General features: G+C 34.7%; 2 protein-coding genes across 3 annotated transcripts in view; one reads left to right on the top strand and one right to left on the bottom strand.

Annotated features, from left to right (window-relative positions):
- Positions 1–992, top strand: part of LOC123533019 (coiled-coil domain-containing protein 148-like) — a 29,017-nt gene extending 28,025 nt beyond the window's left edge. For both annotated transcript variants that reach the window (XM_053517100.1, XM_053517101.1), the window contains one exon: positions 63–992. In XM_053517100.1, coding sequence (XP_053373075.1) covers positions 63–212 — 150 coding nt within the window. In that variant the 3' untranslated portion in view covers positions 213–992. The remainder of the gene's footprint in view (positions 1–62) is intronic.
- Positions 993–2,118: 1,126 nt separating this feature from the next.
- Positions 2,119–13,909, bottom strand: LOC123533020 (uncharacterized). The gene is made up of 6 exons (XM_045314671.2): positions 13,823–13,909; positions 9,541–9,798; positions 7,336–7,591; positions 5,719–5,856; positions 4,430–5,075; positions 2,119–3,406 (listed from the first exon to the last, which is right to left on the bottom strand). Exons 2-6 carry the CDS (start codon positions 9,795–9,797, stop codon positions 2,976–2,978), a joined length of 1,728 nt encoding a protein of 575 aa, XP_045170606.2. The 5' UTR covers position 9,798; positions 13,823–13,909; the 3' UTR covers positions 2,119–2,975.
- Positions 13,910–14,708: the final 799 nt, after the last annotated feature.

Below are 14,708 nucleotides of genomic sequence, written 5' to 3'. Positions count from 1 at the left end.
GATATGATATTTGAGAAAGCAAATGACTTGTAATTCAGTTACATTCTGCTTGGTGTTTTAAGGTCACATCAGACAACAGAGTGAAACTAGAACAGAAGTTACGAGAGGCAGGGCTGCACACGTCAAACTATGCAAGACAGATGCTTAAAAAGGTGGCGCCACCACAGGCACCTAGAAGAGATATGGAATCAAACGTCTTCAAATTTGAATAAAAATTGGCATTTCTTAGGAAAAAATAGGGTTTTAAAAATCCATAATGTCTGAACAGTGAAGTAAAACAATCAGAAAAAGACAACTAAATGTTCAGCTTGCCTTAAAATAGTTAAGTTGGTATTAAACCCTGTGTACTGACTGAAACACACAGATTTTCAAACATAGTGCGTAATGTAAAGAAAACACTACAAGAAGTTTTATTAAGTGCTGAATTACTATTAGTATGCTGTACCTTTCTTGCATTAATTTTGCTTTTTGTCAAATCTCAGGTTCATTACAGACTTCATGTAAACATTACCCTACCTCTGGCTTAACAGACATAATTATTATGGTTAATACCACGGATTGAAGCAAATCATTTAGAGGTGTGGTTGTTTGCCAATATTTTGTTGTGTTATTTCTAGTCTGAAATGTTTAATTACAGTTTCTCCTTCACGTACCTGTTTACATAGTTAAAATGGTAGGAAGCTATTACTTTGAGTTTATTCATCTTTTGGTACATTGTGCTGCTCTCAACAAAAAACTGCTTGAAAATAAGTTTTTACTTCACAAAACTCAAAATTATTACTTAGCAGAGGTCTAAAGTATTTTTTTCTTCTGCCTATGATCATGCACATTAAGTGACATCACACTTAAAACATAGCATTTCTGTGATAATTTGTGCTAATATTTATAAGCTAGGAGGTTGTACATGTACAATACTAAATATTGAGTGCTGTTTTGTAATAATTAAAGTACAATGTAAATGAAATATATACATGTATGTTTGACACAAATGCTAGCTGTGTTTTGTATTTCTGTCATTGTCTATCTAGTTAGTTTATCTGGGACCCATATACACCAACATTTAAAATTTGATTTTTTTACTTACAGTTTAAAATACTAGATTTTCATGTTTAGTTGTCATAGTTACAATGTTACAGATAGTAATGAAATTGCACGAATGATTGTGCATTTTTCACCTAAAGACAACTCTGAAATAATTGACTGCCATAAATATGCTATAAACATTTCAAAGTTATAGCAACTAGAATATTTATCTTTCTTATGTCCAGATCTAAGTTTTAGGCTTTAAACATTAATGAATACAGTCCCAGGAGTCTCAGATGCTGCACTGTTGTCTTCCAGTCCTAAGGTCTGTCTGATACCATGGAACTATTGCTAACTTCACGCTGGTAACTCTTGCAACAGTTTTCAAAGGACTTACAGGTGACTAGCAGAAATGCACTACTAAGTGAACTCGTATACATTACTTTGCAAAGTTTATTTATCCTCCCATTTGCACTTATTTTTAAATTGTTCTTTGAGCAATTACTATGCAACACCTGAGTGGAGTTTCAAAGATCTTGAGTTATTGTTTGTAAGCAATGACAGGAGGAACGATCGCCGCCTTGCAAATAATTCGGTCTTAGATAATTATTGATTGAGTTCCCACCTTTGTACTTTATTTATCAAATAATCGAGGCTTTCGCGTGGCATATTTCTAATTTACCATGGTTCAAAGGTCAGATGCGTAAGAATTGAATGTAAACATCCAAACAACTGAATGATAACCCGATAAAGCACAAGAAAGCCTCGTTTATTTTTATTCTAACTTGATCTTTGAAATATTTTGATAAAATTTTAGATTGAAATTCATTCATTACAGCAGTACTGAACCGAACGTCATGCGGCAATTTCATGTCATAATTGACGTCATAACGTGCTGTCATCGGTCCATACATCAACCGTTGTTTATCACAGAATATACAACGTTTGACTTCCTTTGTTTAACTAACACACAAATCAATTTAAATACAACTACTGAATAGAATGTTATGAAACTGAATTCCTTTGATGCAGAGGAAATGCAGTGAACAAAATCATTACACTCGCCTTGAACGGAAAAAAAATGGAAACGCACAATTTCAGGGGTTTTTTTTAATGAATTCATGCCTAAAAGAAAGAAAACACAGATATAGAGAGGTTTAAAAGATAAATATCATGCAAATACCATGTGATGAATGAAAATAAATAATCAAATATTTCATTTTGTCGGATATGTTCAGAAGCACCTGAATTGTTTTCATCTGTTTAAATAGTATTTACTTAGAAAACATGCAGCATATAAAGCAATACACATGAACTTTGAACGTTACTTAATTAGAATAAAAAGTTTTAATTTACAAAAACAAATAAATATTGATACAAATTGTAAGCTCTATAAAGGTGAGTTAGCATCGTGGTCATAAGACACAAGCAGATAAATTATGAATGTGAAACACAGTGACATTAAAATGCCTGTTTTAAGGTATTTGACGCTTAATGACACACGGCAAATTAGTGTTAATAAATTCGGCATTCTTCGGTCATAAACGTACTTCAACACGTACGATGATAATGATCTAAAAGAGTTTAGAAATATAAAACTCAAAGAAGTGCAAAGTAGTAATAAATAGAGCGAAAATCATTACAACAAAAAAAGTTCAGTACAGGGCTACAAGCGGTAGTCACTGGATAGGTCGATAACAACACAAACTGGTTGAAATTACATCTTAAAATATTAAAAATTTAGAATGAATTTCTAAAAAGCATATTCCTACCGTAGTGGTATGTTCAAGTACTAAAGTGTTGAATAGATCTGTCAGATGGCAATTTTTATCATTTTATTTTTCAGATGCCTATCCGTTTGAAAATTTGTGTCAAATAAGCGTGAACATGTGAAAAAAAATAAGATAAACATGTCTTAAAAACTCGGCTACATATTTTACATATCTTAAAGATCAAAAGAATTTCAAGAAAAGGAGAGTGGATGCTAAGAAATCATTAACGTTGTTCAAGGCAGCAGACGACGTCCAAGGTGTTGTTGATTTGCCCTTTGTTTCTGACCCGACACAGTGATGGCACGTGAAGAAATTCTCCGGATCGTACTTACGCTTGATTTTAAGTAACCTCGTGTAGTGGTCGCCCCAAAAATCTTCTCGCCAGTGTGGATTATTTTTTGTTGGTTCGTTAAAGTACATACCAGTGCCCAATCTACGCAGTCTGTCGCTAAATGCATCGGCAATAGGGATCAAAATATCGTATTTAGACTGCTCGAACCATGGTTGTTTCGCCGCATCAGCGAGTGGCACGCCGCATGTTAATGATGAGACAGCAGTTCTGTAGCCAGGATTGAGTGGTGTTGAATCCACAGGGAACTCTGTAGTTCTACCTAAAATACCAACAGCATTGCTGTAATTCAGTGTCAAACTAATTTGGATCGAGTCTGCTTGCTAGCACCACTGTTTCAGTCATTTTAATATCAAGTTGTTTCATAACTGTGTAACCGTAACCTACTAATCGGGACACTTCGTTTGTTTCTGTAGTTTCAACAGTGCATTTGCTTAATTTTGATGATCGGCATGTTTGTAAAAAAATTTACGAAATTTTGAATTTTCAACCTTTCCTAATTAGGTTGTACCTTTAAATGTTGGATCTGCTGGCTTACAACAATACATTCAAATGTCAAACTTGGCTTAAACGTCAGGTCTGCTAACTAGCAACAGTATTACAATCATTCAGATGTCACCTTCGACTTAACTAAATTTTACCTTTAGCAGCGGGTCCGCTGGATAGGAACATTGCCACAGCCATTCAAATATCAAACTCGACTTTTTAACGATGGGTGTGCTGGCCAACAGCAGTGTTTCAGTTATTTAAATGTCGAACTCGATTTATTAGGGTTTATCTTTAAACGTCGGGTCTGCCACTGTCAACAATATTTCAGTTTTTCAAATGTCAAACCCGATCTATAATGTTTTACCTTTAAACATATCATGAAGTTACCAACAATGTTGCATCAATTCAACTGTCAGTCTTAGCAAATAGTGAGTAAACTGTGACAGTCGGATTTGTACAATTAGCACAATATACTTTAGTTTCTGTAATCTATACTTAGTTTTCGTGTAATTTTAGGAAGTTTCGACTCCTTAAGATTCATGCGACAGCAAATTGCCACGAAATCAGGCTGTATAGTATACTGGAAAAAATGACCTTAACATTTCTACGTTCACACCATAAAACTCTGTACATGTAACTGAAATGACAATACTTTTTTATTATTTCAGAAAGATTTGCATTTTAAATTACCAAAGTCATCTTGCAACAAATCGTCAAACATGAGCTTCAAAAGTGAAAAACAACATTTTTTGTAACTGTGTTATCGACTATTATAGTAAAAACCGTCGAACCTTACCTCCAAGTGATGCTCCGGTGCATGTAAGGAGAACGTCTTTAAAGTTCGTGAAGAATTCTTGCTGAATGAATTTCACCAAGTCGTTGACTTTTTCCGGCTGAAGCATGGTACCAACCAGATAGGCCCTAACTGTAGGTGGATCATATATATTTTTTTCATATTCCCAGAAGCTGCTTACATTAGTGAATGTCACGTTGGTTTGTAGCCGTTTAGCGACGTCAATGAACTTTTTAAAGAGTGTTTCTTCCGTACCATCCCAAGGACCAAACTTGTTCATCACCAGCTGCAAACTTCCCGTCATTGCTATACCTTCGTAGGTAACTTTGGCGTTATTCATTATGTAATAACCACCCCATTCTTTAGGCATTGAAGTAATAAGCTCACCCAATGCAGATAAAAGCTCTCCACTCAAGTCTAAACCATATGAATCTACTTTAAGAGGCAGCGATGTGTCCACCCTGACCATTCCAGCGGGCATCGGGTGCAATTTAAAAACAAAATAAACGACAACTCCAAAGGTTCCACCTCCACCCCCGCGCATAGCCCAAAATAAACTACTATCATGTGTTACAGTCTCCCCATTAACTTCTTCAATTTCACATCCCGCCTCTGTGCACGTAGCAATTCGACCATCTGCCAACACAACCTAAATTGCGCATGAAAATATACTTTTTAAGTCTTTCTTAGTGAAATAATTTACAAATCAAAACGATGTACATTGTATGTTTTAGATATACTATATATATCATTCTACATTAAAGAAAAAGCAGTTTTCTTTTGTACTTTTGCTTTCAGTTCGACATGTTCCTTTGCATTGTGTTTGCAATCTTTTGTGTCTGCGGGTATGTTGTCGCCCTGTATTTGACGTGTTTTCCTCCACAACACTTCAAAGGACGTCAAATATGCCGTCATGTGTTCCGGGCAGAAACACAAAGATGCGACAAATCAAGGGCGATACAAAAGTTTGCCAACATAATATTTCGTGTTTCATTATAATTTCGACTTAAAGTTAAATGTTTCGAGCCGAAACAGGAAGACACGACAATTCGGCAGTTTTAATCCTCTTGTATCTGGGGTGAAGGCACTTAAACAAAAAAAGCGGCAGAAATCTGCCGTAATTCTTTTGTGTGTAATATTGCTCTTCATCTCTTCATTTGAATATGCAACCTTTGAGATGGGAGACAAACGATGTGTTTAGCAGGATCGACATATATTCCATGTCAATGTTAAATATCATTCACAGCTATAAAGAATGCGGAGGAAATTATTTTCAGAAAAAAAAGATATACCTGGATTTCCAGAACATTGTCAACCGAGTATCCAAGTGACCTTGAGATAGGACTGTGACCGCCACCAAGAGTATAACCGCCAGGTGTCACTGTGTGTGCACTTCCGCCTACAATTGTGCGATTGTAGTTCTTGTCAAGCTGTAATAATAATCCAACCAATTTGTTCTCTGGCAAGAAAGTACCATATATCTAAGGTTATGGTATGCTTGTTGGTGACTGGATACGGGATATACGCTGTCGAGGAAAACCATGGATTTTCGAGACATCGTATATCCCGTTTCCTGTCACCAACAAGCAGTGTAACGATTTTATCTTGACGACTACCCTTTACTTCCATGCTACAATCGAAACATTTTGTAAATAAATAAATCTACTTGCAGTGCACACTGAAATCCTGCAATCATTTGTTTGGTCATCATGTTTTGTTTATAGTTGATTAACACCAGCCATAAAATGTACAATGAGCTGTATTTTGACTGAATCACGAAACACAAAAGCTCATTTATACAGGTTATGAACTGGTTTCGAAATCTTTCTGTTCCCTATGCTTTCGAAAATCATCAGATTTCACGATGTCAATTATGTCTTGAAAATTTGGCTTTCATCCCGTTTCCTGTTATATCCTATCCTATAGATTAAGCTATCCTACAACAAACTGTTGTATGACAAATATATCAATTCTTTTGTTTTACAATGATTTAACTTTAGATCACAGGTGCTCGTCCAGTCTTGGTGCCCATATGGGTCCCCCATTTAAAAACATGTTGTTTTTTAATGGGGGGACCAATATGGGCACCAAGACTGGACGAGCACCTGTGCTTAAAAGAAGATTTCAACGGCCGCGTCTCCCATACAGAGTTGTTATTCTTCTATTTCCGATTTTACGGCTAACTTTTGTCCAACTTCACGAGCCTAAACTAAGTAGAAAAATGAAACGGCAAGAAAACACTAAATTTACTCTCGGAAACGATATCTATAGCTGGAGTAATTAATAATCTGAATTGATTCTATTACGCCAGCGATGCGGGGGCCATTTTGTTTTAATCAAAATTCATATCTGAAATGTACTTGCATGATATGGAATATATCCTGTCTCCACGTGACTTCTATTGACCAATAGAAATGCAAGAAACTTGTAGGAGGCGAGATAAATATTCATTTGGTAGTTCACATGACCCTGACTTGCGTAAATATTATGCAGTTTTCTTTCATTTGTTGAAAATTGTAAATAACATCGAGATCTATGCAGTACGGCTAAAAGTTCATTAAGGCCTTATATTGTATAGTTTCATGTCTGAACGATTTACAATTAGTCACACTGTATTGTCTGCGACGTAAAACAGAAAAAAGGTAGCTGTTCTGTATATTAGACTCATAAGACATCAACCTAAATTATACAGTGACTGAGTTGTAAGTTTTGAATTTTTGTTGACATATGTTAACAATTTTGATACTATGGTTTGTAAATACTTAGGTATGTACCTTTCAAATTCAAAATATTTTTTACTTAAAATAATAACTTTGTATTTTTTAAACAATGATAAACGTTATTCATTCTTGTATTTAGATTTAGTGTTTGAAAACAACTTGCATAAAAACACATACAACTCTCCTTACCATTTCATATATTTCTGCCCAAGTCAGTCCGGTCTGCACGTTGATTTCTCCATGTTCATTTCTACTGGAATCGAGTTTTACCTTGTACTCTTTCATTTCGGACAAATTTATGTTAATACTTCCGTCCCACGTTGATCTTCCAACATAGTCATGACCGGAACTTCTAACTGTCACGTGCAAGTTGTACTTACGGGCAAACAGGACTGTTTCTTTAATGTCTTCTTTTGAATGGACCATAGCAACTATTCGTGGGTACCTGTGAAGGTGGACATGTTTTGAATATCACACTGTTCAGAATAGAAGGCAAGTTTTAAGCAATAAAGTTTTGGTTTGGTTTTTAATGCAAAAGTTGCCCAAAATGTCTGGCGTTTCTGATGGGACATAATATTTCTTTAAGATATTCTGTGTAGACGATTTTACAGTTGATAAACAATATTTGTATGTCAGGGCGTATACAAACCGCTCTAACAAATAATCACGTTGGAAGTATGGTTGCATATACATAATGAAATGATTTACACTTAACGCTTTTTCTAAATTTTTGTCATTTACTTATTTGATAAAAGCAAACAACAATATCCCATTGAGCCGTTAAAGTAACAGATCAAGAGGTATGATAGTGTGCGAGAGTTGGCCGCTGTATAGTCCGTCATCCGTAACAGTAAATAGTTGACATAAGTTATGAATATATGATGTTACTCTTTCGTAACTATCACTCCTCAATGAATTCACCTCCAATGTTTATCGTTCTTATGTTTTATTTAAATCAAATAAACATTAAAATGTGTCAAATTGCATTGAAATATGTGAATTACTGACAAATATTTAAACAATAAAAAGACGTAGAGTATTATTTCAAGTATATTACTGATTGTACACGGTACGAATGTCATAGGAAACATATGAGTACTTCTTTTTAGCTCGACTATTCAAAGAATAGGTAGAGCTATTGGACTCACCCATGCGTCGGCGTCCGCGTCCGCGTCCCGATTTGGTTAAGTTTTTGTATGTAAGCTAATTCACTGTGATAAACTGACTTACATTGTACAGGTTCTATAACATTGTTTTTGTTTTTTTATAAAATTATGCCCCTTTCTCGACTTAGAAATTTTTGGTTTTATATGTAAGCTGGTATCTCAGTACCCACTAATGGGAATGGATTGAAACTTCACACGCTTCTTCACTGTCATGATCTGACCTGTAATGCGCAAGTTCCATAACTTTACTTTGCATTTTTATAAAATTATGCCCCCTTTTTTACTTAGCAGTTTTTGGTTTAATGTTGTATGTAAGCTGGTATCTCAGTACCCACTAATGGGAATGGATTGAAACTTCACACAATTGTCCATTGTCATAAGCTGATATGCATTGTACAGGTTCCATAATCCTGGTTTGCAATTTAACAACATTTTGCCCCTTTTTCGACTTTTATATTCACTGCCGTATTTCTCACACATTATTAATATATACACTTAATATCAATTGTCATCACACAGAATGCATCACAGAGTGGAACAACTTGCTCAAGGATGATTGTTTTTTAAAATGATATACTATTATATATGGTAAGAAATTGTTTATTTTTATAAACCGAACAGTAGTCCCAGATACATATATGACCGCTCGATGATAATTATAATGAATGAAATGCTAGATCTACACACTTATTGACTTAATTTAATAGTACATTATTGTATTTGTTATTAGGCATATAAACAATAATATTGACTCGCTTGCAGGTCAATAGTCTTAACTGTTGCCCGACGACTGAAGGGCAAATAAGTTTTGACTATTAAGCAAGCCAGTCAAGTGTATTGAATGACATCAGAAGTATTGTTTTCCTTTTTTCTTTCAGTTAAGCAAAATTTAGTGTTGAAATTTAGACCAAGTATGGACCGGCAAACTATATATGGAGTCAGGTAATAATATATTTTGGAAATTTTGGAACAGTTTGCATATTTGCTGTGAATGGTAGAGCTATACAATGTCAAGCATACATAACAGCTTAAAAGATGATCCGACTTTGCAAAAAGACGTTTAAATCTACGTATAAGGTGTGAACCAGATGCACTCGTGCAATGAACATTAAATGTATCCCACTAGATCCTGTATATAAGTTTTGCTGGACTTATAGATATAATTTATAGGCCTATGATATGTTAATCACTAGATTCCGTTACATCTTGACAAGCATGTATCACATACCTCTGTTCAATGGTGTTGTACATATGTGACTGGTTGATGTATTCATACATATGTGGGAGAATTAATCTGCCTTTCAATTTATTATTAAGAGATGCAACTGCTGGTTGCGATGGGAAGCACTCGTCTGCCGGACAACATCTGATGGCGATGACGTCATTCACGTCATATGTTGTCATGTTGCGTTCCAGTGTCTCAACGGCAGCTTCTGATTGGCCAACGTAACAACACAGTAACAAGACCACGGTGTATCGCAGCATGCTGGAAGATTAAATTACTTTTCAGTATAGTATTGTACTGCCACTTCACAAAGAAAATATATAGATACACATGTATAAGATAAATCAAGATATCGCTTAGTAGGCCTGCATAGCAAGAAATCACTGCACTGTGCCGTATTGAAAACAAAATATATATAATATCAGTTTTAAGACAAAAATGCAATAGTTAAGCATTACTCAAGTAAGCAGACATACATGTAATTCAAACTAGCAGTGTAACAATATTTCATCTTCTGTAATACTCAGGGCTTTATACAATAAACAAGTTAACTATATATTTCATTTTTGTTCAATAGGCCGATTTGCTAACATTAACCAGTTCTTTCTATTTGTTTGTGTGTGTTGGGGGGAGGGGCGTGGCTGTAGGGAGGAGGTTTGAAAGATAAAGTCTTTAATTATTTGTTGGCGATCAAACATAGGATCGATTTACGTCAGACTCGGCCTTTTACCGGTACTTGGTTTACTTCACAGCGTTATATCCCATATAAAGTCAGCAAATAACTATGTGATTTTTTGGCTAATTTTTGCAGTGAAACAGACATGCATGGTCGAGAAATAATATGAACCCTACGTTGAAAAATTTGCACTAGTTTTTGGCATGTGACATGTTTGGAAATGATTAAAAGGTGTACATTTTCGTTATACTGAAACGAATTCACGACATGGTAAGCGTTGAAGTATGAAGAGACAGGATTATAAATTTTAAATATCTGTTATATGAAAAGGTTTATCCATATATAGGCTAGATCTTTCTTGTGACGAATCAGTCGAAGTACCCGTGGAAAAAGTGATATTTTAACTAAAGGAAATTCAATAATACGCGAAAGACTATAATGTACAAAGAACTCGTTAACATACATTTCCATGTCCCAGCAAATTATGTTATCTTTAACGCTCGTTTTCAAATATATTCATTTATGTATGGCGGCCTTGATTACTTGCCAGTATTAACCCACACGAATCAATTAATATTGGCGGACCAACGAAATTTGAACCTATCTTCTACTTAAGTCTTGTTTTCTTTTTCAATGAGATAAACGGGTGGGGTAGGGGCGGCGCTCTATGCATTACTAATATTGTACATTGATACACGATCATGTGACATTACACTCCTGCTGTGGATCATAGGTTACATTACATGTTTTAAATATATTACAGTTACAGACATTGATATTTCGGGTATAAGTCGCTTACAGAGCGGCAGTGCGCATTTTATGCCATATTGTATTAGGCCTAAAAAAAATTATTTGTTTCCGGTAAAATGCTCAAAAAAATTAGGGTAGGTAGGTCGGAAAATATTTTTTTTTTTGGAATTTTTTTTTATTAAGGGAGACTTTTCGGAAATTATTTTTGTGTCAAAAAATGGATACAAATAAGGAGGTTATGCCTTTAAAGCATCAGTAAGTTGTTTTCTAACATCACTGGCCTTGTTTTAAACATAAAAAGTGCAGTTTTTCAACTTTTTGTCAAAAAGTTGAAAAAAATATTCTCAAAGGCCATAAAAACATTTAGGGTCGGGCCAAAAATTTAGGGTAGGTCGGGATACCGGAAACAAACAATTTTTTTTTTTTACGCCTTATGTATTTTATGTAACAAAAGTTGTACACTGACATGACAGAAATAAAGATGAGATGCCCGCTTCATTCTAAGAAAAATTAGTGTTCTAGATATGCTACTATGCTATTCGATATCGATATTTTTATATTCATAAAAAACTCAGCTGTACATTTGTTATTATAATGTGTTGGTTTTTTTTCTATCACGAGTTTAAGTATATAGTTAACTAGTCATGCACTGTATCCTATCTTTGTAAGTATGGTACGCCTAATGTCAAAGTGTATTACAAAATTGTTTGAAGATAAAATATAAACCTAGGATGTAGAGAATACATATATTAGTGAAATCAATAGGGCTTTAGTGGTACAACATATGACATGTAAATTGTTTTTGTAAAGCAGAATTGCTTTTTAAGAACATCGTGTAATTTGCAACTAAGCAGTACTAATAGAATACCAGACCTAAAAAGTCTTCATTATATTTTCAACATGTTCAGTTCTATACTGCGGTCACTGAATACATACAGAACTGACCACATGTGTAATTTCAGTTATAAGACAAATATCTTCCATCTAAAAACTCCAAAGATGTCAATATTTCAAATTTTGATTTTTTTGAAATGGCCTTTTTACCCTATTTGTGACTGAATTAAAACATTTCAGTTTATCTTAGACCGAATCTTAGACAAATACTGTGTTGCTATAAAAATGATATAAAGAAAGATATTCTAAAAATTACAAATATCCTACTATCACCCTCTAGAATTCGTGCATATGTATTCATTGAAAGATAAATGCATGCATGATCAAAAAATAGTATAAATACCAATCACATTTTGTACCAGTGCACCAGTTTTCGGACAGTAATTCAATGCTTCTGATTGCGAAACATCTAAAATGTAGAGTATCTTTCCATTATAACAAAATCGTTGTACTACAAAAAGACAGGATTATGAACTTTAAATATATATCATGTGAGAAAGTTAATATTTTTGTGATGAATCATTTTTTTGTTTTGTCTTGTTTTGTCTTGTTCTTTTTTAGGGGGGGAATGTTAACATCACACCGACATCACCTGGCGAATTTCCAGCTTTTAAGGATGTAGGAAGATCCCGGATGCCACTCTGAGCATTATTTCAGTCACAAGCGGGCACCTTGGTAGAGCCACCGACCTCCATAAGTCAGCTGAATGGCTTCCTCACATGAAAGAATTCTACACACCAAACGAGGTTCTGAACCAGTTGGTGAAGGACAAGTGATTTTAAGTCAGTTTGTGAGGAATCAAAGGTTACGGTTTGTACTAAGTGCCATTCATGGCAAAGCAATGTTTGTCTTTTTTGTTACCTTTATGAAACGAAATTTTGAACCAAAAATAAGACAAAAAAGGAGGGGCCGAAAAGTGCGGGTGGGAGGGGGCGACATGACCTTTTTAGAAATCGTCAAGGGATACGAAATGACTAAAATGGGGAAGAGTTGACTAGGGGACGAGTTGACTGTAAATCGTTTACGGGAGATCACTCTGTATCAGAGTGGCAGAGTTAAACTCTGCCGCAGGGGATTCATGTTTATGGCGTTATACAAGCTATTTCTACAAGAGACTTGCAACGGATTATCCTGTTTAACAACACAGCTCAGGACACCTGCACATCCTTTAAGAAAATATTATCTATTCCATTGGGAAACCTTCGGAATTGCTCATCCACCAATCAAAATGTACAGTTTTAATCAGCAAACTCCAACACAGCGATCTCCCTTGCCGTTCCGCTCATTGATCGAAGCGGCAAGGGAGATCACTGCGTTGGAGTTTGCTTTAATCAGCTGTTAAATGACCTTCAACCCAGATTTTTAGGAAATAAAGATGAAATCAATACTGGCCTGCGGCCGGAATAAAACAAAACTAGAAAATTGATCGTAAAGCCCAGCAGTTAAGTGTCCCAGTTTCAGACTTTGAAAAAGAAAACTTTTCCAAATTTTTAACTATACAATATAATATATATTCTCCATCAAGAAAGAATGCTGTTACAAAATTTGCATCATATATTGCATAACGAATACAATCAATATTGTTCATCAAATGGCTGTATAAAGAAATTTTGCAATCCCTTTGTATATGTGTTATATGCCTTAGGAAAACGGGCAAATAATGAGAATTACGGATGGTGTCATAATCTATGACGCATTGACCTGTGGACCTAGGCCTATGACCGCTTCTCATATTAGACGAATTTTCAAGAACAATACGCGTTCTAGAAGAGGTACAATATCATTCTACTTTACTAACAGTTGAAATGATAACCTGAAGACGTATTAACAGTTAAAAATTTACTTATAAAACAAGACTTTTGTTACAGATGTTGCCTATTATTCAATACATGCTTAGTTAATCAAAAACGCAGCAATTGAATCAAAATTTGTAAGCTGTTATGTAACAATTTCATCAAACCTCACCTGTATATTTGTGTGATCCGAACTCCTCCTATAAAGTGTGTTTCTTTACGGTGAGTATAAATAAATAACTATATAGCTAAACAGTCATGCTCTATATAGCATATATTTTGTTTGTAGATATAATTTGCGCCCTACCATTCGTGACATGTGTTCCATATTTGGGACACCAGATGACAGGACTTTTTGATACTAGTACATTATTACATGACGCCTTCTATATATTGTCGGTCCATAGTTTGTGCTATATAACTGGCCCAGGCTAAAATCAAAACTTAAAACAATATTAACTTAAATTTATTTCTGATGACTTGTTATAAAACGCATTTAATGTTCAATAATTAAATATGTGTATAAGCACGTGACAACAGAAGGATATTCTCTCAAACATTTTCAGCAAATTGTAATCTTTCATCGTAACACTTGATTAATCGCGAAAAATACGACCATTGTTGTATCGAAGTGTAGTTTTTCCTATTTTAAGTAAATAGCAAATAATAGCCTGTAAACAGTGGCTCCAACTCCTTTTTATCTAAAGATAAGCATTGGTCTTCACTTATGTAAGATAAACTAATTTCTGAATGGAAATACATTGCTCATTTATAGGAATATTGTTCCAAATTGATACAGAAGCTATAACATCAACTCACCTTCTTAACGTTAATTACCGCCGCTTCGGAAGTATCATTGGCTCTTTCTTCAACTAACCTCCAAAAATAGGAAGAGGTTATTACGCCGAAGAATAGGACAAATACAATATTTAACTAAGTTCTTGACAACGTTTTTCGTTATCTTTTTTTCTAAATAATATAAAAACAAAGTGTGATCTTTAACTTGTTATGAATGGGAATTCAGAAGATTTTCAGACTAACGCGCTTCCGTATATATT

Source organism: Mercenaria mercenaria, chromosome 11, assembly GCF_021730395.1.
Source record: "Mercenaria mercenaria strain notata chromosome 11, MADL_Memer_1, whole genome shotgun sequence".
In the NCBI taxonomy this organism is placed as follows: Eukaryota; Metazoa; Mollusca; class Bivalvia; order Venerida; family Veneridae; genus Mercenaria; species Mercenaria mercenaria.
Note: the sequence above shows the minus strand (reverse complement) of the source record. Positions and strands in the feature narration are given on the sequence as shown.

Coding starts and splice junctions, on each gene's coding strand:
- LOC123533020 (XM_045314671.2), bottom strand. CDS start 9,797: ATGCTGCGATACACCGTGGTCTTGTTACTGTGTTGTTACGTTGGCCAA. Junction 7,592..9,540: donor TACAACACCATTGAACAGAG/GTATGTGATACA, acceptor CCACCTTCACAG/GTACCCACGAATAGTTGCTA. Junction 5,076..5,718: donor ACAATGTTCTGGAAATCCAG/GTATATCTTTTT, acceptor TGCGCAATTTAG/GTTGTGTTGGCAGATGGTCG.